The 26,046-nt window shown below is 44.0% G+C and overlaps 3 protein-coding genes across 4 annotated transcripts in view; 2 read left to right on the top strand and 1 right to left on the bottom strand.

The window, feature by feature from the left end:
• Window positions 1-460: 460 nt before the first annotated feature.
• On the top strand, window positions 461-9,075 carry ZPR1 (ZPR1 zinc finger). The gene is made up of 14 exons (XM_032427952.1): window positions 461-669; window positions 825-986; window positions 1,383-1,473; window positions 1,848-1,918; window positions 2,572-2,658; window positions 2,816-2,938; window positions 3,515-3,565; window positions 3,726-3,792; window positions 4,194-4,264; window positions 4,991-5,080; window positions 5,563-5,673; window positions 6,328-6,414; window positions 7,550-7,615; window positions 8,312-9,075. Exons 1-14 carry the CDS (start codon window positions 499-501, stop codon window positions 8,444-8,446), a joined length of 1,383 nt encoding a protein of 460 aa, XP_032283843.1. The 5' UTR covers window positions 461-498; the 3' UTR covers window positions 8,447-9,075.
• Window positions 1,168-11,045, bottom strand: LOC116646916. Its single transcript, XM_032427953.1, has 3 exons — window positions 10,868-11,045; window positions 10,079-10,179; window positions 1,168-1,281 (listed from the first exon to the last, which is right to left on the bottom strand). Exons 1-3 carry the CDS (start codon window positions 11,036-11,038, stop codon window positions 1,176-1,178), a joined length of 378 nt encoding a protein of 125 aa, XP_032283844.1. The 5' UTR covers window positions 11,039-11,045; the 3' UTR covers window positions 1,168-1,175.
• Window positions 11,017-26,046, top strand: part of BUD13 (BUD13 homolog) — a 27,983-nt gene continuing 12,953 nt past the window's right edge. Inside the window, exons 1-9 of one of the 2 annotated variants that reach the window (XM_032427949.1) lie at window positions 11,017-11,179; window positions 13,093-13,186; window positions 17,188-17,272; window positions 19,827-20,621; window positions 21,972-22,276; window positions 23,841-23,946; window positions 24,275-24,413; window positions 24,746-24,930; window positions 25,162-25,243. In XM_032427949.1, the coding sequence (XP_032283840.1) occupies window positions 11,037-11,179; window positions 13,093-13,186; window positions 17,188-17,272; window positions 19,827-20,621; window positions 21,972-22,276; window positions 23,841-23,946; window positions 24,275-24,413; window positions 24,746-24,930; window positions 25,162-25,243 (1,934 nt within the window). In that variant the 5' untranslated portion in view covers window positions 11,017-11,036. Of the gene's footprint in view, window positions 11,180-11,319; window positions 11,987-13,092; window positions 13,187-17,187; window positions 17,273-19,826; window positions 20,622-21,971; window positions 22,277-23,840; window positions 23,947-24,274; window positions 24,414-24,745; window positions 24,931-25,161; window positions 25,244-26,046 lie in introns of those variants that run through there. The other variant, XM_032427950.1, reaches the window with a different exon arrangement.

Below are 26,046 nucleotides of genomic sequence, written 5' to 3'. Positions count from 1 at the left end.
TAAAGAGTGAGAACAGAAAGGGAGAGAATGCTTGAGGGACTGAGGGAGGGGGATCAAGAGCCGTAGCAATGTCTGGCCCAACAGTGGATGGGAACCTGAACCGGGATCGGAGCGGACCTCCTCAGGGGTACGAGGGACAAGCCAAGCCCCTTGCCATCAAGTGTCTTGTAGTCAGATTTATGGACCAATGGTTAGAACCCTGTAGAATGGAGCTATTGTGAAGAAGCGAAACAGTGCCCTGGGTCTGAGAGGACGTTCTGGGGGAAGTAACGCCTGAACTGAGGTGCAGGCAAAGCTTGAATCAGGCTGGCTTTCGAAGTCTGGACCGTAGAATCCCAGCAATGCGGAAACCTTGTCAGACACAGTTCTCCAGGGCCCAGAGTCTGCGGCCTCTTTAAGAAAGGGCGGGGCGGCAGCTGGTGGAAGTGCCGGAGGAAGGGGTGGGGCCACGAGAGGAGCGGAAGCCGGAAGTGGAGGCATGCTCTGCGCGTGTTGACCATGGCGGTCAGCGGGCCTGTGGAGCCAGGGCCCCCGGCGGCTGCTGCCGCCCCCTCGCCCGCCGCGGCCCGGGATCCAGCCCCCGAGCACTTATTCCGGCCTTTCAGCGCCGAGGACGAAGAGCAGCAGCCCACCGAGATCGAGTCGCTGTGTATGAACTGTTACTGCAATGTAAGGCGGGGGCCGGCCCGGGGCGGCGGGAGGTTGGGCCGAAGTGGGGTGGGCGACCCGTCCAGGTGGGCCCAGTTGGGGACCCGGAGGCGAGGCACGCCCCGGGGTCAGTAGACGGGGAACTGGGGCTTCCTAGCTGCTTTCTGCTTCCACAGGGCACGACGCGCCTCCTGCTCACCAAGATCCCTTTCTTCAGAGAAATAATTGTGAGCTCCTTTTCCTGTGAGCATTGTGGCTGGAGCAACACGGAGATCCAGTCGGCCGGCAGGATCCAGGATCAGGGAGTGCGCTACACTTTGACCGTGAGGGCCCAGGAGGTGAGAGGACCCCAGAGCAGTCTAGTGTCCTCTAGAAGGCTTGGGGACCGGAGTCAGAGCTCTCGTGCGACCTCGAATAAATACTCCTATGTGCCCAAGCCTCAGTTTCCTCCTTCCTAAAGTGGGGTTGATGCTGTCAGATGCTCAGGTGAGATAAGGCTTGTGAAAGTGCTTTGTAATTACATTTTATCAGAGGGAATCGGATGAGCAGTACTTGTTTTCAGTAGTCCTCTCGCTGTTTGGGCAGCTAGCTGGCTTCAGAGGTGTCCTGTTCGGCAGGAGTAGTCTGTACCCCCTGGAATGGAGAGAGAGAGAAACTGCTAGGCTGGGGTCTGGTATTTCCTGAGAAGCTGTACTGCTGACCTCTCTGGACTGAAAGTTTTTCTTTCTGCCCAGGACATGAACAGAGAAGTGGTGAAAACGGACTCTGCCACCACAAGGATCCCGGAGCTGGATTTTGAAATTCCTGCTTTCAGTCAGAAGGGAGGTAGGTGTAAGGTCAGGGTATTTGGGCTGTTCATGCCTGGCTGCAATCTTACTTTCTTGCAAAAACCTGGGTGCCAGGTCTGGTGGCTAGTGTATGGGTTTGGCCATGTTATCACTGTGACCTTCCTTGGTTCAACATAAACAGAAAGCTTAGATAAAACAGCTTGAGACAGTAGATTGTGTCAGTAAGGCTGTAATGTGTTTATTAGAGAGTCTTAGTGTCACTGTTATTAGAGATGAATGGAGCCTTGTTCCAGGCCTCCTCATTTTATAGTTGAAATCAAAGCCCAGGGAGCTCCAAGTGAATTGCTCAGAGTCATACAGGCACTTGATAGCATAGTCAAGACTCACGTGTCTTTTGTTCCTATTCACTAGCTCTGACCACTGTTGAAGGACTGATCAGCCGTGCTGTCTCTGGCCTGGAGCAGGATCAGCCCGCACGAAGGGTGAGTTGGGATTTTCTGATTGCAGCAGCTCAAGGCATAACGACCAATCTGTGTCTGAAGAGAGTGTTCAGCCTCTTGTGTAGCTGAGCCGTCTCTGAATGTTGGAGAACTTTTGAGGGACACACGGTGATGCTGTCGCTGCCAGGATGTTGCCCATGTTCTGTCTCCCATCCTTTCCACTTCCCTTTCCCCAGTGTATGTTCAGACCTTCTGTCAGACAGGCAGTGTAACATTATCTCTGAAGAGCCTTTCCTAATGCCCTTGGATTTATCTATACTTCCTGAGTGTTCCATTGTACCATATATTTATTATGACAGAAGTAATATAATTACATATTTAGTCATTTGTCTTCCTAACTGGCTGGGGAGCCCCATGAGAGGACTCTGGTTTATTTACTGTTGTGTCTCTAACCTGGCATGAGAGCCTGGCCGAAATGGTTGAATGGTGAGAAAATGAAGCTCATTTGGCACAACCCATGAACTTCAAACTTATTTACTATATTTATTGTGAAGTCTGAGTCTCTCTGTTCCTACTTAGACAGGTGGTGACTTTCTGATGGAAGTGACGTGGACATGACAGGGAGTAGGGGCATAAAGTCTATCACCAGGGCTGGGGAGCCCCATGACTATCTTTTTACTATCTTTTCCTATCAGGCAAATGAAGAAGCCATAGCTGAAAGAATTGATGAGTTTATTGTCAAACTGAAAGAGCTAAAGCAAGTGGCCTCTCCTTTCACTCTGGTGAGTATTGAGGAACTCTAGGTGCTAGATTTAGGGGCGGAGAGACCCTTAAGACTGTCTGGGATTTTTCCACTGTGGTGCCCAAGAGGTCTGATGGTAGGCGGAGGATCATATGTGATTTCTTGTTGTAATTACTCCTTCTTCGCCCATCTGTCAGATCATTGATGATCCCTCAGGGAACAGCTTTGTGGAAAACCCCCATGCTCCCCAGAAAGATCATGCCCTCGTGATCACACACTATAATCGGACTCTACAGCAGGAAGAGATGCTGGGGCTCCAGGTAAGTAGACCGAAGAAGCCAGAAGACTGCTCTGGCATTATCTTGCTTTCTGGATTGCTTGGAATCAGTGGAATCTTATTTTGTTGTTGCCACCCTGTGTACCCTATCTCTGCATGTTTGTGCATCTCCTCTAGCTCCTATCAAGACTTAGGATAAACTTTTTTTTAAAGATTTTTTAAATTTATTGGACAGAGAGAGACACAGCGAGAGAGGGAACACAAGCAGGGGGAGTGGGAGAGGGAGAAGCAGGCTTTCCGCTGAGCAGGGAGCCCAATGCGGGGCTTGATCCCAGAACCCTGGGATCATGACCTGAGCCAAAGGCAGACGCTTAATGACTGAGCCACCCAGGTGCCCCAGGACTTAAGATAAACTTTACAATAAAAGTTGGCAGTGCTGTGATCCTATCTTAAGCTCTGGTCTTCTTGGATTCGGGCTTTGCTTCCTACTTTCTCTGTTAAACCCATGAGGTGGCACCTGATATAAGCAAACCAGAGTCTTTTCTCTCACTCCAAGGCAGGCTTTTGGGGAGGCTGAGGTATATGTGCCAACGTATGACTTGTATTTCTGCGATGCTAGGCTGAGGCAGCACCAGAAGAGAAGCCAGAAGAGGAGGATCTCAGAAACCAAGTGAGTCTGTTGGCTGCTGTGGAGGAAGGAACAGCTGTGGGCAGAGACTGACTCTGCTCAGTCTCTCTTCCTCACCATCAGCACAGGCAACCACCAGCATACCAGCTGAATGTCTGGAGCCTGAGCAGGTCTCACCCTGCGTCCCCGTGTTGTGTTCCAGGTGCTGCAGTTCAACACAAACTGTCCAGAATGCAGTGCTCCGGCTCAGACCAACATGAAGCTAGTTCGTATCTTTTGTTAGGCAGTTGGGTTGCTCTTCATCTGACTCGGGCATGAAGATTGTATGCAGGCTGCGGAGTACTCCCTTCAAGGAAAGCGCAGTGATGAGGAAGGTGTTGCCTTTGATGAGACTGTGTACATTGGCTTTTGGGTTCAAAGGGAGAATTAGGCTCTGGTTTCTAGGGTCCTGTGTTTGGCTTGAGTCATGTCTTCCAATATTTGTGAACAAGGATTGCCATGGGTTGCAACCTTGCCCTCTTCTGGAGGACTATCTGAGTTAGGCTGCTTCTTGTGATTTCTTTCCTATAATCCTAGGACTAGCAACTGTACTTTTAGGGTTTGGGTTTGTTCTTCCCCAGAAGGTGGTCTTGCTCTCCTGGAAGCAAATTTCCTTACCTCCGTCTTCCAGAAATCCCCCACTTTAAGGAGGTTATCATCATGGCTACCAACTGCGAGAACTGCGGCCATCGGACCAATGAGGTGGGTGGGCTCCATTGTTTGGGAAGATGACTAAGGTGAGGGTAACCCCTGTTTAACTTTGATCCTTCCTAAATCTGCTTTGGGATGAGGTGGGAGGAAGCTGGGTCTTTCTCTTGGATGTAGTGCAGGGTGAGGAGCCCTTGAAGGAACTGGGAATTAGTGAAGTAAAATTAGAGATACCATAACTCATTTAAGACATTAAAGATTGGTATATGGAAGAGGGAGGTGCCCCCCCCCCTTTTTTTGAGACTCTCTGTTTGATTTACCTGTCAGAGGATTGGAAGTGTGGGGATGCGGATTTTGACTCTAATAAAAAACTTTCTGGATCTCTCTGTAAATAGAACGGGTTGCCTTGGAGGGTTGTAAATTACCTTTCCCCGAGTGTATTCAAGCATACACTGTTTAAATTCTGAACCCAGAATATTATAAGGTGCATCTACGTGTCGGATGCAGTTGGAAGTCCCTTTCAACCACAAGAGTCAGTTTTTTAAAAAAGGTAAATTCAGAGTTTGTTGGCAATTTGGGAAAAGTTTTGGCAGGCTCTTGGCCAGCTCTTCGTTTCTGGTTTGGGTGACCTGCTGCCACTGTTGGTTTAGAAGTCTCTGTCTTTGGTAGCTGTAAGGGGGCCTGATTGGAGGTGTAAGCCCATCCTCTGAGGTCTCCCTGACACCAGGTGAGGATCAGAATCTTCTCTGCTGCTGTTCCTGACTACTGTTGTCTGTGCAGGTGAAATCTGGAGGAGCAGTAGAGCCCTTGGGTACCAAGATCACCTTCCATATCACAGATCCTTTAGATCTGACCAGAGATGTGCTCAAGGTAACACCATGCTTGGAAAAGTGTCTGTCTTCCTCACATGGGCTGTCTCTATGTAGGGGAAATTGTCTTTTTAAAATTATATTCTGGAGTTGTGGGGTACCTCCTTACTTCCCTGGGTTTCAGGATAGCAGAGTTAATCCATGATAGGAAATACACATCCAGAAGGTGACCCAAAAACTCTCTGATGACTTGGCAGCTTTTGCCTCCAGTGTCTGTAAGGGCCCTTGTCTCTGGCCTCTAATGACAGGATATCTGGCAGCTTGGAGCCATGACTCAGAATGTCCCTTTATTACGTTGATTCCATTTCTGTGGTTCACATGGATAGGAATGAGCGTAGCTTTAGCTGGAGAGTCTGAGAAGACTGGGGCAGCTGACTTTTTCCCCAAACTGTCAGCAGTGGTATTAATTTGGCATGAGAATTCGGGTTAGCTTTCTCGAAGAGACTCCTGATCTAAAGCTTAATTTGATCTCTCATCTCCCAGTCTGAGACGTGTAGTGTGGAAATCCCAGAGCTGGAATTTGAACTGGGAATGGCCATCCTCGGGGGCAAGTTCACAACACTGGAGGGGCTACTGAAAGACATCCAGGAACTGGTGAGTGGCCTGAGTGTAGTGCACGGCTGCTTCAGCAATGTGGCTGTGGGGAAGGGGCTAGAAGGCCTCACAGGGCCTAGTGTTTGGAGCTGTTAACTGGGTATTTCTTTGCCTTAAAGCTGATTTGAAAGATTTAAATAGTATTTTGGATTGTGAAGATAAGTTTATGGGAAATTCTGAATGGAAACTCCAGTCCTGCCTCTGGGACAATGTAGATACTTTGTGGTTTTTGGGTAAGCCACTTATTTCACTGTAAAATGAGGGGAGGGGGGTCGTTCCAGCCCCTGAAACTCCCCAGCATATATATTTGTGTGTTGACTTAGCCCATATATTTGTTTTCTTGAATAATTTCACTTAATTGATTCCCAGTTGTCAGGCATTTTGTCTTTGTAAATTACACTTTACTTTGCATTTCTTCTTCAAATGAGAACTAGAGTTCCCCGGAAGGACATTTTTATAGTTTTTGTTTTATATTGCCAGTTGTCATCTTGGCAGATTAATCTCTGTGCTCTTAGCAGTGGTCACCTAGGTCAGAAAGGTGGTGTGGAGACTGAGCTTCCCTGGCTGGGCACCCTCCTGCCATTTCCCACCAGCTTTATGGTCAAACCTAAGAAACAGCCAGTATTTTAGCAATTTGGATGCCGTTTATTGCAGGTGACCAAGAACCCTTTCACACTGGGTGACAGTTCCAATCCTGGCCAGATGGAGAAACTGCAGGAGTTTAGCCGGAAGTTAGACCAGGTGAGATGATTCTGGCCCTTCAGTACTTGTGGTCCTGGGGTGCCAGTGGGCAAGAGGCCACCTGCCCTGTCCTGCCACCTTCTGAACATCTAACCAACATTGGGGATTCCCCTGGTTTCTGATATCCCATGTCCTCTTTCTTGGTTTTCTCCCTTATGTTGTGGGAGTCTCTTCTCTAGTAGCTTCAGTTGGGTTTTTCATTTCCACTGACTTCTTTTCCAAGAGCTTTTTTTTTTGGTCTTTGAGTACTCTCCCTCCTTCCTTTGCTAAATAGCATCCTGTTGTTTTAAGGATGTGGTATTTGTTTTTCTCTTGAGAATGTTAATGTTGGTTTTTCTTTTTTTTGATGTTTTATTTTCCTTGCATAGTTTCCATTTCCTTTTAAGGTGTTTTTTTGTTTGCTTGGGTTGTTTTGGTTTTTTTTGCTTGTTTTTGTTTTTCCATTTAACTTTCTGTCTTTCAAGGTTGGGGCTTTGCTCACATGTCTTGATAGTCGTGGATTGTCAATTTAAAAGTAGAGGACTGAAACACGGGAGTGGAGCTGAATCTTACGTCGGGCTCATTGTAGGGGGATTTAGCTTAGCCATTTTGTGGAGGTAACCCCAGTGCCAGAGTCCTTAGGTTTTTCCTCTTGGGCTGCTCAGATTCCCATCAGCGGGTGTTCTGTTTCCTGGCCTGAGGAAGAGGACTTGGCTGCTGGTGTTCTGAGAGCTGTGTGTGGGAAAAGAGCTGGCTGTGTATGTCTGTTTACAATAACAACACGTTCACTTAACCTCATGTCCTTGCTGCCTTTCCCTCCACCCTCAACTGGGCGGGCGCCCCCTAGGCCTTAGCCAGCAGTGGTGGGGGCTTCTCCACGGATTCCTGCAGTTTTCTGCTGGGGTGGGGAAAGGGCATTTGTTGGCCTGTGTGCAATGGAGAGGGGGTGGGGATGTCAGGTTGCTTCTTAAGTAGGTTTCATACGGTCCTTATTTTAGGTCTTCTTCACTCAACTTTGAGAGGTACCTCATTTCAACAGTTTTTGAAACTTTTGGGGTTTCTGCCATGTAAATTGGGTTGGTCCTTGTCTGGCAGACACAGCCCCTTCCTACCATGAGCTATGTAAAATTTATGTGCTGTGTTCTCCCTCCTTTAGATCCTTCAGGGTGACATGAAGGCCCACTTTATTATGAATGATCCAGCAGGAAACAGCTACCTTCAGGTACAGAAGACCTTTCCTGATAGTGCACGGAGATATATTTTCTGACCTTTGAATATGTGTTATTTCTCCAGAAACTGGAGACTTGATTCTGAATGAACTGCTCTTTATGAAGAAACTTTAGAATTTGAAACATAAGGAAGTATAGGGGGAGGTGGGAGGGATTATAAGTGTGTCGAGAGGGGAAAAAAGTTACTCCTAGACTCTTCCTCTCTCTAGTCCAGCTCTTGTCCCCAGCAATGGAGTTGTCATTTTGAAAATCTAATTGTGGAGTGAGGAGAAATGGTGCCTTGTCCAGAGGCTGAAATAGGAAACTGGAGAGGCTTTCAGCTGACTGGGGAGATATTCTGGTGATTTATAATAACTTTAACATTTATTGGGCAGTTATTATTGGTCAGGCAAAACTGTTTAAGGTCTCTCTGTGATTAAGACTATCATAAGGTGCAATTAGGAAGTTTTTTAGGCAGACTGTTCCCTAATTCTGCCTAGGGCTGGACGGTCCCATTCCTGGGACTCTGTTGGGCTCTATTTCTGCTTTCCAGTTGAGCCTAACTATGGGGAATTGGAGGCCTTTAGAATAAAAAACATTAAGTTTTTGAGAAAGTGGGAGTTGGAAGCCACCTGCTGGTGGTGGTGGTGGTGGGGGGGGGCAGGTAGCTGGGTGGCACAGGCACTGATTGTCTGTCCTTGGCCTTGCAGAATTTGTATGCACCTGAAGATGATCCTCAGATGAAGGTGGAGCATTATAAGCGCACATTTGACCAAAACGAGGAGCTAGGGCTCAATGACATGAAGACAGAGGGCTATGAGACAGGCCTGGCCCCACAGCGGTAGTGACGGGTAGTTCCCGAGCCAGCCTCCAGTGCTGCTTAGACTGAAGGGTTATTACTGTCGGGAAAGGCTGGGGGTATCCTCAGCCCCCATGTGGTCTGAGAGATGTGGGCAGTTTTGTGAACGGTTTGTGATGGAAGTGCAAGCCTGTTTACTTGACTGTATTTTGGAGGTTTTGAATTGGCCTGGGAAGAAACCCAGAAATGAACCATGGGGCATGTCATTATCTCTTTTTTTCCTATCACCTCTTTACCCTCCCTCCACATAATGCTCTCTCTGGGGTTGGAACTCTGAAGATGGAAGACAGCTACATCTGGAGTTTGGGAGTTGGCTGGGGAATATAAAATACTGGCTTTCAACAGGAAAAGAGTCTTCTGAGGGAGGGAGTCCAGCACAGGAGAAGCAGCTCTCATTAAAGTGATGGCTTTCCATCAGGACTGGCCTCTGAATTCACTCTGTCCTTATTTGATATCATGCTAGTAGAATTCAACCTCCTGAATAAATTTTCCCCAATGTAGTCAATTTGGGGATCGGAGCTGGCATTTCATTCATTCCTTCAGTAGATATTTGAGTGCTTACTTTGTGCCAGGTACACCACAGAACTGAACAAAATAAAGCCCTTGTTCATGGAATTTAAAGTGAACTTTTGAGGTCAAATCCATAGTTCCTGCACTTGCTTTATTAGATGCAGCTAACAAGTAGAGGGCAAAGCTCAGTGCCACCCTATGAGGTACACAGGGTTGGGATCTGAGCGTGGGTCTTTTTTTTTTTTTTTTAAGATTTTGTTTATTTGACAGAGCGAGCACAAGTAGGCAGAGTGGCAGGCAGAGGGAGAGGGAGAAGCAGGCTCTCCGCTGAGCAGGGAGCGGGACATGGGACTTGATCCCAGGACCCCAGGATCATGACCTGAGCCGAAGGCAGCCACTTAACCGACTGAGCCACCCAGGCACCCCCTGAGCGTGGGTCTTGTCAGGCCAAGGTTGGGTGTTGATTTGAAAGGGGAGTGGTGGAACTCAAGACAAATGGGCAGGAGATGGGTTGATGGGGCTGAGAGGGTACTGGTAATGTTCATTGGAGCAGAAAGATGAGGTTTTCAAATGCCTGCTGACAGCAGGGTAGTAGAGGCAGGGCTTTGGAGTTCAGTTTGAGACCCACCAAAGTGGACTGGAAGCCAACACAGGGTTGTGTCTGGAGGACCTCTGGGGCCCTCCAGCTAGTGAAGCCCTGTATCAGTCCAGTGTCCCCACAAGCCCTCAGAGACCCAACCCAGTCTGCTTTCCTTCCTGGGCCTGAGCTCGACCAGTCAGGATAACCCAGAGGTTGAAAGTTCATGGGTCAGGGCTGTAACATCCTCACCTGTTTTAATATATATAAATTTTTTTTGTTCTTTTTTAAATTATGTTAATCACCATACATTACATCATTAGTTTTTGATGTAGTGTTCATGATTCATTGTTTGCCATATAACACCCAGTGCTATATAAATATTTTTTGAGCACGTATTAAATTCTGAGCATTTATAAAGTATAACAAGCCTTCTTGACTAATATGCTTTCAAACAGTGGCAAAAATGTAACATGTTGAGATACGGGACATATTCGATCTCATATTTTATTTCACAAACTTCGTTTTTACCTCTTGAACTTCACTTTGCTAGCTTCTGCTTCCAAGGGTCCCGTTTTGGCTGTGTGAAGTTGGGTGACTTCCTTAACCTCTCCAAGCTTTGGTTTTCTCATCTGTAAAACATGATAATAAAACCACTTGAGAATTTTAATAGTTAAATGAGGTAATTCACGTAAAACTCTTCATGTTCACAAGAAGAAAAGTAGTGTCTCTGCCCTCCACCTCCCCGCCCTCCAAAACTTGAGAATTAGAATTCAACCTCTCTTGCTTCCCTGTTTTTTGAAAATAGAGCCAGGTCCTTTTCATTGGAAAGATCCTAGGCAAAAGGTAGCTAGGGGCTACCTATTCCATCAAACGTGGGAAAGTTCACAGGTTAGAAACCATATTTTTTCATAGTAATTACACTGGGTTTGCAATTCCTGATTTCCTCTCTTGAATGGTACTTAGCCTATTAGAGCAGTTTCTACCCCCCAACCTAAACACATACGAATACAAATAACTGGTATATACTGTGCGCCAGACGCTGTGCTAAGCACTTCACGCAGTAAAAGTATCATTCCTCGCAAGCATTGAGTTAGGTACCATTATACTCCACAGTTTGTTAAATAACTTGCCCAAGGTCCTACAGGTAGGAACTTTCGAGCCCGGACTCAAGCTTAGATACACTGTCACTCCAGAACCCACGTTCTTGACGACATTGGTGCTTCTGGAGCTGCATCATAAGCTGGAGGGGTAGATAGATGGACAAACAGAAAACGCGTTTGGGCCGGCAGAGGGACGCGCAGTGGGCGCAGGACGTACGCGCACTCCTCGCGAGCCTGCAAAAGCGCGCTCCTGTCGGCCCGGGGCAGTTCCCACCGCTCTTCGCCACTTCCGGTCCCGGCCCCGCCTCTTCGGGTCCCCGCCGTGCGTTTCGCGTTCAAGAATTTTGTCCCCAGCGCCGAGCCGTCTCCCCGCCTTCACCGCTGCCATGGCGGCAGCTCCGCCGCTCTCCAAGGCCGAGTATCTGAAGCGTTACTTGTCTGGGGCAGGTGCCGGCGTCGACGGGGGCCCTGACTCCGGCCGCAAGCGTCGCAGAAAGCGGCCGAAGCCCGGCGGGGCCGGCGGGAAGGGGTGAGTTGGTTCTGGCGGGGCGGGGCCTGCGGCGGCTCACCGCCCCTCTCCTCCCCAGCTCCGCCCTCGGCCGGCGCTTCCGCTCTCCGCGCCGCCCGCCCGGCTCCTCACGGGGCTCGTCTGGAGCCCGGCTCAGGCGCCTCGCGCCCCTGGGCCGTATCTTCGCCTTCTCAAGCCGGCTCTAACTTTCATTACTCTTTTCCCGCCTTTGTAGCGTTCCGTCCTCTCCCGTAGAGAATGACTGTCGTGCCCTGAGAATAATGGGAGCTCACCCAAAGCCTCCGTGTTTGGATATTTAGGGCCCAGAACCTGTCTGTGGGGTTCAGCAATCCTAGGGACTCTGGTCCTGAGTCAGAGACCTATGCTTACTTCCTGTCACTCTTAATAGTGATGCTGTTAACAATAATAACCAACATTTGTGGTTCTTGTCATGTATCAGATGCCGTTCTAAGTACTTCAGACGTGTATGATTTTAAGCTTCATAATACTACCACGAAGTTGGTGGTGGTGTTATCCCCGTTTTTCGAATGAGAAAACTTTGTAGCCCAGTGTACTGGGTTGAATAGTGCCCCTCTCACCATTCATGTCCACCCAGAACCTCAGAATGTGACTTTCTTTGGAAATAGTGCCTTTGCAGATATAATTAGTTAAGATGCGGTCACAGTGGATTAGGATGGGCGCTAAATCCAATATGACTGGTGTCCTTTTAAGAGGAGGGAAATTTGGACACAAACAGACATTGGGGAAGAACCACCATGTGAAGACGGAGGCTGAGACTGGACTGGATTTCCGCTGCCACTAGCCAGAGTATGCCTGGGGCTACCAGAAATTGGAAGAGTCAAGGAAATATCCTCTCCTAGAGCCTTCCCAGCGGGCATTGCCTTGCAGATGCCTGGATTTCAGACTTGAAGCCTCTAGAACTGTGAGAGAATATATTTCTGTTGTAAGCCCCGCAGTTTGTGGTACTTTGTTAGGCAGCGCTGGGGAACTATACCCCCAGTTTCAAAGAACAAGGCCATTTCCTTTCCTGGTTTGGTTCTTGCCTATTCTTGCTTTCTGTCTTCCTGCCCTTCAACCTGTGTAGATTCTTTGGAGACAGTGCCATGTAGTGAAAATAGCTTGAGCTTTGGAGTAATGCTGGTCAGAGTTTGAGTCTTAGCTGTGCCACTTTGTGGGCTCTGTGGCCTTGGGCAAGATATTTCATCTAAGACTGTTGCCACATCTTTAAAATGAGAGTAATAATGATATCACTTTATGCTTATGATTAGAGATGTATAAAGTGATAATGGTTTTTCAACTATTCACATCAGGGCAGTCATTGTTAATTGTTTGGACTCATCCATAGTTTATGTAACAAACATTTATTGAATACGTACTTCTTATGCCAGTTACTTCAGGGTGTTGAGGATATCACTGTGAATGAGAAGGCATAGTCCCTATTCTGGTGGACCTTGTAGTTAAATGGGCATACAGGCTTTACACATCTAATTACACAACCAATTGATTTATTTTCTTTGTGAATAATACAATGAAAGTATCCCATGCATGCATAAGAGGGGTTGAGGGAGGTAAGGGGAGAAGCTCAAGGAAGTTAAATATAAGCTAGGACTCTTAAGAATCTTAAGAGTTTCCCATTAAAGAAAGAAGAGTAGGTCAGGCAGAGGGAAGGAACTGAATATGTGAAAACAGATGTGGTAAGGAATTTGCTCATTCCAGACACCAAAAGATGGCCAGCAAGGTAGTGAACGGTGGAGGCGGTGGTACAAGGTGAAGGTCGCCTTCTAGGCAAAGACTGGACCTTGTAGAATCTTGTAGGATTTTGAGCTTTATCCTAAAATCCATAGATAAAGTGTTTGTAGTCTGTTATCCAGGAATGGTTCTTCCTTTTTTATCTATCTATTTTTCACATTTAGAATGCGGATTGTGGATGATGATGTGAGCTGGACATCTATTTCCACCACTAAACCGGAAAAGGAGGAAGAAGATGATGATGGAGATTTGCCTGTGGTATGTATCTTTTGAGGCTGTGAGGACTTCTCAATCTTGATTCCCAGTACAGGGTAGATTTATACATATATGTTGAGGGCAGTGACACTTTTCAAAGAGCTGTTTTAAAGTAGTCTTCTTTGATGATGCCTATAGACTGTTTTCTTCGTTTATGGAGGGCCTCATTAGCCTAGAAATGGGAACTAATCCCAGAGAGACAGGACTTCTAATTGTAATGTTTACAATTAGCCATGGTTCAATTTATTGATATGTACCTTAAAAACAGTGTTCAGCTTCAATTAAAGGAAACTTTTTATTTGTTCCTTTTATTCATTGATTCAACCGGTTTAAAATTGTATACTTTTGTTTAAGTACTGTAGATATGTAGGTTAATAAAACCTGGTGTCTGTACTTTAGAGACCATACTCTAAATGGGAGACTGAATTTCAAATTTCAACACTGTGATAAATGGTGGAGAGACATTTCACACATGTACCAAGTACTATTAGAGCACTGGGGAGGTAGCACGTTTTTTTATTCCACTGGGAAATTTTTTTTTTAAGATTTTATTTATTTATTTGAGAGAGAGAGAACACACACACATAAGTCGGGGCAGGGGTGAGGGCAGAGGAAGAGGGAGAACAGACTCCCAGCTGAGCAGGGAGCTCTACGACAGGACCCAACCCAGGACCATGGCATCATGACCTGAGCCCACTGAGCCACCCAGGTGCCCCCCACTGGGAAATTCTATTAAGGATGTAAATACCCGAACTGAGTTTTGAAGGACCAGTAAGAACCAAGTGGGCAAAAGCATAGGCAAATAATCTTGCATTGGTTCTGTCATGGAAACCTTGCTGAGAAATATGGTGAAAAGGAGAGCTGTTGATAGGCTGTATTGCACTAAAAGGTGGTAAAAATGAATTCCAGATGAGTATATTCAATGTTAGTCCCCAGGATATTCTGTAGTACATCTTTTTTTTTTTTTAAGATTTTATTTATTTATTTGACACAGAGAGAGAGAGAGCACAAGTAGGCAGAGCAGCAGGCAGAGGGAGAGGGAGAAGCAGACTCCCCGCCGTGCAGGGATCTGGACGTGGGGCTCGATCCCAGGACCTTGGGATCATGACCTGAGCCGAAGGCAGCTGCTTAACCGACTGAACCACTCAGGTGCCCCTATGGTACATCTTTTAAGAGAAAGTTTATTAGTAATTAGAAGGGAAATAGTGGGGCGCCTGGCTGGCTAAGTCGGTGGAGCATGAGGCTCTTGATCTCGGGGTTGGGTTTGAGCCCCACATTGGGTTTAGAGATTACGTTAAAAAAAGGGCGGGGGGGGCACCTGGGTGGCTCAGTCAGTTAAGCATCTGCTTTTAGCTCAGGTCATGACCCCAGGGTCCTGGGTTCTAGCCCTGCATAGGGCTCCCTGCTCAGCAAGGGAGTCTGCTTCTCTCTCTTCCTCTCCCTCTGCCCCTGCTTGTGTGCTGTCTCTCTTGCTCTCTCCCAAATAAATAAAATCTTAAAAAAAAAAAAAAAAGGAAGAAGGGAAATAGTGATCCTAAGGGGCCAATTAATTTGAGTCAGATCCAGTTACTTAACCTAATTAATGTTTACAACATTTGTTTTTTTATGTTATAAAAGCAATACATATTTATTGTAGAATATTTGGGAATTACAAGGTTTAAAATTTTGAAAAAAATATAATAATCACTTACCCTGTGACTGTCCAGAGGTAATAACTGCTAACATTTGGAGGCATATGTCTTTAATTTGTAGATTATACATACTTGTATTTTATTTATTTTTTAAATATAATCGGATCATACTGAACATATGGTTCTGGAACCTGCTCTTTCATTTAATAATATGTTGTGACTACTTTAGTAAGATTTTAAAATACTCTTTGAGGACATGACTTTTAATGGTTGCAGTGGTAATTCATTATATATATTAATTTAACCTGTCCTTTTACTGTATGTATGGGTGGTTTTCTGTTTTAAAATATAATGCTTTGAAAAACATCTTGTAGAGAAATCATTGTGGAAATCTGTTTATTTCTTTATTCCTATCAAATGAAATTAATAGGTTAGAAAGTACGGTCCTTTTGAGCTGTATTCCCATATTGCTTTCCAAAACATGGTACCAATTTATACTCTCCCTAGAGTTGTTTGAGAATGCCATTTTTCCCATTTCTTCATTAATACTAGAGAATTATTTACAACAACAAAAGCAATAGGTTCAAACCTGGGTCGGTTTGGCAGGTGAACAGTGGTATCCAGTTTCTTTGAAAAATAGTGAATAGGTTTTTTTCATATGTTTATTGGGCATTTGTATTTTATGATTTTTTTTGGCATTTTTTCCATTGTTTAGAAAATTGGGACTTTTTAATTTTTTTATTGATTTATTTGATATTTATGCAAATAAGAATATATTACTTGTTTTACTGTCATAGGTATTTTTTTATTATTTGCCTTTTCATTTTTAAGTTTTTGACATTTAAAAATTTTAATTTTTATATAATCAAGTTTATTAATTTTCCTTTATAATACTGTCTTCTGCTCTTATGATTGCCTCAAAACCTGAACAAGGGAGGTGTTAGCCCCACTGCTCTCTACACTGGTTAAAGCAGATCTTGATTATTGAATTCAAATGTAACTGCAAGACCACCACCACCACCAGTAATAATGGCAAAATAATTAGAACAGCACAATACCAGTGGCAGCACAGGAATAATGGGTATAATTTATTGAGCATTACCATGTACCAAGCTGCTTAGCTTACATGATTTATCTCGTTGAATCCTCATAGAACCTTGAGTCCTCCTTCCACAAATGAGGAAATTGAGGTTTAGAGAAAATAATTTGCTAAAGGCTACACAAGTATTAAGTGGCAGAGCTGGTGATTTAGATCTCAGTTTATCTTGCTTGAATTCAAGCCTGTGCTTTCCTATCTCAAAACTAGGTTCCTTGAGGAATGATGGTAGGCTCTTGGGAACAGAAAAATAGAGGTGAATTATGACCTGGGTTTGGATTATGGTTCTGCCACTTGCTAGCTTGTGACATTGAGAAATCTATTTAACTTCTCTGAGTCATAGTTTGTTCTTTATTAGTGTTGAACCTTTGTTTGGAGGGCTGTTTTGAGGATTGAGTGAGATAATGTAAATAAAGCCCAAACACAGTGCCTGGCATGTGGTTGCTACTCTGTAACTAGAATTTATTATGCCAATTGTTTTTGAAAGTCTGTTATGTGGAAAGAGGATCAATTGCGTTGGAGTCAGAACTAGAGTTAATGGAAAGAAGCTATAGGAAGGTAGGTACAGGTCCAATAAAACTAAAGACTTTCTAGCACTGCCCCCAAATACAGTGGACTGTCTTGTAACATAATGAGTTCACTGCCAGTAAATTGGTTCCCTGTCAGGGAGGGACTGGGTGAGTGATAATTTATCAAGGATACAAGACGATTCCAGATTTGTTTGGGAATTTGGATGATATGAAATGTGTTTTTATCCCTTAAAGATTCTGTGATTCTGCGTACTTCTTAATGACTTCTTTTGGTTGGATTTAAGAAAACCTATCATTGTGATTACCTATAACAACAGAGGTTTCATAATGAGCCTGAAGCCCTTGAGGAGTGATAGGCATGACAGGGAGCCTGCCTGTATTTTCACTCTGAATGTAAAAGTAAAAAGGTAAAAGGAATTTAGCTTTTAGCTTATCCGTGGCAGTTGTGTACCTGGCGGGTTGATAAAGAAGGTTTGTAATGAAGAAATTCACCTTTGGAGGAAAATTGATTAGTCAGAGAAAGATCTATAATTAAACTATCCAGGGACAATCGGATAAACATCTCATGGGGCAAACAGAACTGAGGACCACTACATGTTTCTGCATGCTTCTTCATGGCTATTTTGGACTTGCGTATGCCATGTACATTAGGAATGGGAATGGTCATAGCTTTAGGTTCTTGAAAAAACAGTGTTCCTTGCCCGGATCCTGTGGATTTTCTCAACACAAGTGTCCTTACTCCGACAGGTGGCTGAATTCGTGGATGAGCGGCCGGAAGAGGTAAAGCAGATGGAAGCCTTTCGTTCCAGTGCCAAATGGAAGCTCCTGGGAGGTTAGTTTCAACAATGGATAAATCTAAATTTCCCATATATAGGGGAGGCCTTTTTTTCTTCTCTATACTTTTCTTTTAGAGAAATGCATAGTTTGTTTTAGTGTGTCCTTGATCCTGAAAAATACAGTGTGAAAAAGAATTCAGAACTTCTTCAGAGGTAGCAAGACATGGGAACTGAGAGACCAAGTATCCCATTTTCTCTTAGGGTTACTGAAGTCAGGAAGTGACTTATTTGGGGACCTTGCAGTAACCACTCCCCTCAGGCCCAAATAGAGGGGCACTTAATACATAGACAGGGCTTTGGAGGAGTAAATCTTTCTTTGTTCTTCCTTTAAATATTGGTATTTTGCAGTGCATTATCCTCCACTTGCCCACTCTATACCCTCTCCCTAGGCTAATAATTTAACTCCCTTTTTAAAAATTTTTTGTTTTTGAGGATTGGATAAAGGGCATTTGTTTGTCACGTTTGAGCAGAGACAAGCCCTGTTCTTTTTTTTTTTTTTTTTTTTTTAAGATTTTATTTATTTAGGGGTGCCTGGGTGGCTCAGTCATTGTCTGCCTTCGGCTTGGGTCGTGATTCCTGGGTTCTGGGATTGAGCCCTGCATCGGGCTCCCTGCTCAGCGGGAAGCCTGCTTCTCCCTCTCCCTCTGCCCCTGCTTCTCTCTCTGTCAAATAAATAAAATGACACAGCGCGAGAGGGAACAAAAGCAGGGGGAGTGGGAGAGGGAGAAGCAGGCTTCCCACTGAGCAGAGAGCCCAACGTGGGACTTGATCCCAGGACCCAGGGATCACGACCTGAGCCAAAGGCAGACACTTAATGACTGAGCCACCCAGGCACCTCTAGACAAGCCATATTCTTATTTGTCTTGGTTTTTCCCCTGCCTGGCATAAACAGAGATCTTCTGGATAGCCATTTAACTCCAGTTTACTCTTGACACATGTTCCTTTTTCATACATGAAAGGTAGAAGAATTAACTCCTAAACAGGTTTGTTCTTTCTGTGTTACACTTTTTGCTTACGTTAATTACCCTACAATTCTGATAAGAAAAAAATGCATAACCAAAGTGACAGTTGGCTATAGGTTAGTGATCACTATTGCCTCAGTTAACTTTTCAGTACGTTATTGTTATATTTTATGAATAAAAAGTTTATTATCAGTATGTACTCTTTTATCAGAATCTTGTTTACTCTTACTATTTTCTGCCTTATCTGTGGTTGTGTTTCCAGTCTTTTCCATAGTCCTTTTTTCAGAGAGAATTTTCTGGTCTCCATATTATAGGTCTAGGAAGTGATACCAAACTGCCCACACCCCCTTGCCCCCCTCCCCCCAGGTAATTCTTTTTCTTCACTTTCACTGCTCCATCCCCATTTGTCACTGGAAATATCCTCACTGGTCTTTGATCCTTACTTCCTTTTTATAAATATCATGTAATTTATCAATGGCATGGATTAGATTTGCTGTCAGGTCTCCCACAGATATCAGTACTCTTCTGTGAGTGGTGATTCCAGTCAGATAGGACTGTTCTCCAAAGTAAAGGAGTTGACTTGGTTTAATTCATCCACTTAGCAATTACTCATTGGGCCCTACCCAGCATTTATTTGTATTGGGGCCATGGAGCTCAATGACAAGAAACAGAGGGAGAGGAGAAACTGGATTTTGGAAATGTCCTGAGTTGCTGTAAACATTTCATTCTCTTAGACCTTTGAAAACTAGAAGTTTCAAACTCTTTCCTCAATTACCTATTTTAAAAGATCGCACATGGACTCTGGAGTCCGATGGATCTGGACTGGATCCCCCACTACTCCACCACATATTAGCAGTATGACTTAATCTTTCTCAGTATCAACTTCTTCATCTATAAAATGGAGATAACAATATTTGTCTTTCAGGCTTGTTGTGAGAATTAAGTGTGGGAATCTATATAAACCACTGGCTTGTAGTAGGTGATTAGGAAATGCTGATCCCTCTTTTTATCTGGTGATCTCCCCCCAGTAAGGAGTACAGGGATGTGGATTAAATAGTTCACAGTATTTCATTTTGATGTGGCACAGGCTTAGTCACTTTGCCTTTTCAAAGAAGAGTGAATATGAACTGTGTGTTACCTAGTCTGAATATCAGTAGGAGCCTCTGGGAGTTCTGCACAGACATGGTTTTAGGAATAGCATCGGATTGACAGCTAGAGGATCAGGGTGTTAGCTTATCTCTTTATCTTAGTGGCTGTGACTTTTGTTAAGAAATCACTCATCTTGGAGCCTCTATTTTTGTGTCTGTGAAACAAGGATACCTGCCCAGCTGGTATAATACAGTACCATATTATACCAGCCCAAGGTATAATATGAAAAATGCATTTAAATGGCTTGTTAGGCAGATACAAGAGGTTATCTTTAAGGTATTCAAGAGTGCTGGTTTACTGCCCCTAAGCAGAAGAGCTGTGCAGATGGGATTTCTGAGTAGTTTTGACATGTATGTTGCCAGGGCATCTTTTGAAACTTTGAGTACCAGGGGTGAATAGAGCACCTGTGGGGATGTAACTCTTTGCCCTTTGTGTTTAGGCCACAGTGAAGATCTGCCCTCACACAGACACTTCCGTCATGACTCCCCGGATTCATCTCCCCCCAGGAGGGTCCGTCACGACACCCCAGATTCATCTCCCCCCAGGAGGGTCCGTCACGACACCCTGGATTCATCTCCCCCCAGGAGGGTCCGTCACGACACCCCGGATTCCTCTCCCCCAAGGAGAGTCCGTCATGACACCCCAGATTCATCCCCCCCCAGGAGGGTCCGTCATGACACCCCGGATTCATCTCCTCGCAGGAGGGTCCGTCATGATACCCCAGATTCGTCTCCCCCAAGGAGGGTCCGTCATGACACCCCAGACCCATCTCCTCCCAGGAGGGCCTGTCATACTTCTCTGGATCCTTCTCCCCTCAGGAAGCCTCATCGTCACTCTGCAGGTGTGTCTTCTAGGAAAGCCCATCACAACACACCAGATCCATCTCTTCCTAGGAGGGCCCATCACAATTCCTCAGATAGCTCTGTTCCCAGAAGGGCCCGAAATAGCTCCCCTGACACATCTCGACCTAGAAGGACTCTTGACTCCTTGGACACATCACAGCTCAGGAGGGCCCGTCATGACTCCCCTGATTTGGCTGCTAATGTCCCTCATTCACTGCCCAGAACCAAAAGCAGTAAAGCCCCAGAAAGAGCCTCTAGCAAAATTTCTCCACACTGGAAGGGGCCGGGACCATCTCATGCATCACTCCCAAAGAACAGCAAGTATGAGTATGCCTCCGACCTCTCTCCTCCACGAAAAAAGCAAGCAAAATCCCGTAAGCATGATTCTAAAGGTAAGCATTTGATTGCCCATGAGAGGGACTTACCCCCTAGGTGCTTTCTTTTGGACCTTTTACTTGTGGTCTTTAGAAATGAGAATGGTATTTTTTGGAGAAGTTTTAAACACTGTAGGGAAATGGGGAGAGGTTGGGCTGAGGAGAGTTAAAATTTACCATGGCAAGGAGGACATTTTTACATATTTTTGTTTTTTCTCCCCACCCCATATGAAAATACTACATGTCTGATGTAGAAATTTCAGAGTGTATAGAGATGCATAAAGAAGTAGAAGAAAGGTTATACAAAATTCTGTCATTCAGAGCCATTCACTCTTAGTGTTGTGGCTAGTGGTCTTTTAGGCTTTTTTCTGTTCACTTTTTATGTAGTTAAGCTCTTACTATGTAGTGTATACATGTTGTATGTATAATCTTGCCTGGTTTTTTCACTTACCGTTATCTTCCCTGTGTCATAAAAACATCTCTTTGTCTATATGATCTTTATTAATGTTCCGTTACATAAATGTGCTTAACCATTTCCCTAATACTGCATATTTTAGGTTATTTATAAATTTTTGCTTTTATAATTTTAAAATAAGCCATGTACATAAATTGTTGCCCCATTCTGGATTATTTCCTTATCTACTTTTAGATAGATTTCCTGGTAATTTAAGTACATCTAGATATGTTTCCTAGGAAACTAAGTAGAAATTGACTTATTGGGTAAGAGGGATGTATATTTTTAAGACTGTTGATACCCATTGCAGATTGCCTTTTTGAGAGTTGATTTGTGATGTTTCTGTCTATAACTCAGGCCTATGCAGTGAGATTTGTTTACTCAGTCTTTGTCCCTACGTACTATTTTCATTTTTTTTTAAGGATTTTATTTATCTGAGAGAGAGAGAGAACCCAGAGCATGAATGGGGGGAGGGGCAGAGGGAGAGGGAGAAGCAGACTTCTCCTGACACGGGGCTGAGCAGGGAGCCTTAGTGAGCCGAAGGCAGATGTTTAACCGACTGAGCCACCCAGGTATATTCTAGGTAATTTTTTAACTTTTGCCACAACACTGAGATCTGAGCGCAAGTTGTTTTGCCCATTCTATGCTCAGATAAATATGACATAGGTGAGTATGTTGAGGTCTCACATGCTAGTCACAGTCACTAGTAGTAACTTGGGAATAGAACCCCATATCCTGCCTGTTGGTTTTAAGAGTTGTCCCTGACTCTGCTCTTCTCCCGTGTCATCTGTACTTGTATTTGAGTAGTGATAGCTCTTTAGAGGAAGACTGAATGAATATTGAATATTAGCGTGGTAATTTCTGTTTTTAAGATTCTGCCAAGGGGATTAAAGACTTTATTTTTTAATTTCTAGACTCTTCCCCCAGCCATAGGAAGTTTCACACAAGCTCTTCATCTAGGAGACATCAGAGTCACGTGTTGGACTCTTCCTTCTACCCAAGTGGTAGTTGGAAAGCCTCAGATTCAGATCTTTCTCCTCCTCGACATAAGCAAAGTTCAGGGCACAAGGATTCTGATTCAGATCTTTCACCTCCACGGAATAGACGTACACATCGGAGCTCTGATTCTGACCTATCTCCACCAAGGAGGAAACAGAGGGTCAAATCTTCTGATTCTGATCTGTCTCCACCTCGAAGGAGTCAGCCTTTAGGAAAGAAGGTAGGAATTTTCAGGAGTCCTGTCCTTTCCTTAGAGTGACTTGTTTTCTATCTCTATACATGTCTCAGATACACAAACCAGAGAGGGAGGAGGTAGCTCCTGGTAGCATAGTAAATCTAGTGCAGAGTTCCCTCTAGAGCTCTTTGCTTCTCTCTGAGGGCAGGACTGCCTATAACCCAGCCCAGACGAACTAGCAAACACAAGGTTTCCTAAGTATCTTCTGCCTTTCTAGCCTCTTTATTCCACAAATCTCATTTTTTAATAGGTCTGGAAAAACTTCCTATTGTCTTAGGAGTGAACTGAGAACTATAGTTTATAGAGTAGAGTTCCGAGTACAAACCTTGCGTTAATCAGATCACATATTCGAATTCTACTTCTTCAACTGCTGTTTGTGAAATTTGACTAAGTTATGGAATATCTCTAAGCCCCAGCTTCTTCATCTGTAAAACATGGATAATAGTAGTATGTACTTCATGAGGTTATTGTGAGAGTTAAATGAGTCAGGGTAAATAAAACTCTTAGCACAGTGCCCAGGACAAAGTGAGACATTAGTGTAAGCAATTTATTATTATAAATTGGACTGCGGGTCTCTGTATCCAGAGCTTAAAGAGAGGCATTTAAAATATAAAACAACTTCTGGAAATTATACCACCTGGGAAGTCAGTGTTTTGTTTTATTTTAAATCTGTGATGAAGCATGACTTGCCCAGAACATCCACATGAACTCTGAGCAATTGTTTTGTGAAGCACGCCAGTGCTAGGGACAGAATCTTATTCCAGTGAGTTGGTTAAGAAACAGGAATAGAGCCTGCAGTGTGCTCGTTTCCCTCCAACCCAGACTTTTCAGGTAGGTCTCCTCTGTCGCCCACATGGTCCTTGTAGTCTGTCCCTGACTCAGGAAGTGGGGTTCTTCTTTTTTGGGGAAGAAAGTGAGGTTTGTGTTGCAACTGGACGCCTTGACATTTTATGCGTCTGTTTACTTCATGGACAGTTTCCTAGTAATCAAATTGAGTACATTGCACATGATACGCTATATACTCCATTTGTGGGTCGGTTGTTTATCTTGATAGGAAATGGAGTTTAATAAAAAGGTTTGATTGGGTCGTAACTTGTCATGATCCTAAAATATATCCACAACTGAAGGACCTTAGTTTGCTTGAGTTTGTAGTTGAAATGGAATATTTTATCAGTGTGGGTCTCTCCTGGAGGGCTTAGAGCTTGATACAGGTTTCTGATCAGGTGACCTGAGAGTGCAGCTTCATGTGTGCAGTTTATATACTGAAAAGTCAGAAATATAGATGCTGTGCCTTTTCTTTAATATTTTCTTGGTTTGTGTTTCTGTTTATTCTTAAAACTTGATAGTACTATTAATTTGCCATCAAATTCAATTTTATTTCTTCTTTTTTATTTTGTGAATCTTGTGGTTGGTAATGAGAATACAAGGCTAGAGTTTTTGGTTTGGTTATTGCTAATCATCAGGCAAAAGTGCATTTAACTGTGTATACCCTGGAGCCTGCTGCTACATTGTCTCATTAATGTTGGATGCTCCCTTTTCCATTGCATAGGCTGCACACATGTATTCTGGGGCTAAAACTGGGTTGGTGTTAACTGACATACAGCGAGAACAGCAGGAGCTCAAGAAACGGGACCAAGAAGCCCTGGCGTTTGAAGGTAAAAATGTGAAAGTGCAGAGACCATTCGAGGCTCATGTAGATTTTATTATTTTTTAAATGTAGTTTATTGTACCTGATATTTTAAACTTTTAATTGATATTAAGTTTCAAAAGCTCTGGTTTTACGCATTATTTTAACTTCTTAGTGGGCCCAAGTGATTCTTTTCCTTCTTGAAAAAGGTTAGATATTGGTAGGAACTATTTGTAGTCTGGCTGCCAAAGTTTTTATCCAGCATCAGAATCTCAAGTGGTTGATTTCAACTGTTAGAATTATTTCTGATTTTGATACCTGGTGTTTATCTTTAAAAGTAGAATTTTCCTTTGCAGCTGAATTCCAGTATGCTGAAACCGTATTTCGAGATAAATCTGGTCGTAAGAGGAATTTGAAACTGGAACGTTTAGAGCAAAGGAGAAAAGCAGAGAAGGACTTGGAGAGAGATGAGCTGTATGCTCAGTGGGGCAAAGGGTAAGAGAATCACCGAAATGAAGACCATGACTACGCTAGGACTGGAGAAGTTCATTCTTTACTTTTCTGACCAGCTAGTTCATTGCTTTGCCTTCAGAGCTGTTTCAGGAATGGAAAATTCAGTGTGCTCAATCTCCTTTCTAAGATACGGATGGAGTCCACACTTTCAGTTGAAAAGACCCTGTATGTATTCTAGGAATTTTACTCTTTTCAATATTTGGCCTAAGGTGCCAGAAAAATGAGGTTCTCCAAATGTAGTCATATGGTCTATCTCAGTGTAAGAGGGGAAATGTTACACAGGATAGCAGACGCTCTTGGTTCTTTTTGCCCAGGCTAGCCCAGAGCCGGCAGCAGCAACAAAACGTGGAGGATGCAATGAAGGAAATGCAGAAGCCTCTGGCCCGTTATATTGATGATGAAGATCTGGATCGGATGCTGAGAGAACAGGAAAGAGAGGGGGACCCCATGGCCAACTTTATCAAGAAGAATAAAGCCAAGGAGAACAAGAAGAAGAAAGGTGAGCCTTCTGGGACTCACCAGAGATAGAGGTGACTTATGGAAGGAGAGAGGGTCTTTAGCTGCGCACATGTATGGGCTTTCCCATACAGTCTTAGGTTCCTTGTGTTTGGGAATTTGGGTTCAGCTCAGTAGAGATTTCTGTATAAAATTTTTTGTTACCACTGCTACCCAGCTCTGAATTGAGTTACATAGGTAACTAACTTCTTTTCTCTTTCTCTCCTCTCACTAGTGAGACCTCGCTACAGTGGTCCTGCACCTCCTCCCAACAGATTCAATATCTGGCCTGGATATCGCTGGGATGGAGTGGACAGGTAAGCCTCAATGTTTCCTATGGTTTTGTTTTCTCTTCCATCTGACCTTAACCTTCCCTAACCGTTCTTAAATCACTCCCCCTTACTCTCTGCTCTAAGCACAAAGTTAATAACACTCAGTTTGCTTCCTTCTGTTTCTAAGGTCCCCAGATCCTGTTTCCCATGCTTAGAATACTCCTTCTCCTCCTTTTTTTTTCCGTTTCAAAGCTTTTTAAAGCTCTGGACAAGTAACTCTGGTGCTGCCGGTAGGATACCCTTTGTTTTTGACATTGGTCACTTCTAGTGATATTTTCTGAGGTTTAGAGGGGATGAGTATGGGTGGGAGTCTGGAGTCTTTTGTGTGTTATGTCTTTAAAATGTAGTTCTTGAACCTTCTCTTCACTGCCTTAAGAGTGAGCTACTTACAGTGTCTCACTGACCCATACGACCAGCATCTACCCATATACTCTAATTTCCTGTCTATTAGCACGATTACCTAAATGTGCTTCTATCCAAAGTCTGTCCCTCTACTTACATGTTAGAGCCCATCTCCTCTTGCCAACTAAAGCATGTAGTTCTAGCATTTAGCATGGTGATTCTCAAAACTTTGCTCTCAAGACCCTTTTATACTCCTAAAAATTACTGAGAACCCCAAAAAAACTTCTGTTTATGTGGAATATATCTTTTAATATTTACTATATTAGAAACTAAACTGAGATGTTTAAAAAGTGTTTATTAGTTCATTAAAAACATAATAAAGCCATTATGTTAACATAATTGCCATATTTTTAAAGAAAAATAACTATTTTCCAAACAAAGAAAAT

Source organism: Phoca vitulina, unplaced genomic scaffold (assembly GCF_004348235.1).
Source record: "Phoca vitulina isolate PV1807 unplaced genomic scaffold, GSC_HSeal_1.0 scaffold38, whole genome shotgun sequence".
Taxonomy (NCBI): Eukaryota; Metazoa; Chordata; class Mammalia; order Carnivora; family Phocidae; genus Phoca; species Phoca vitulina.
Note: the sequence above shows the minus strand (reverse complement) of the source record. Positions and strands in the feature narration are given on the sequence as shown.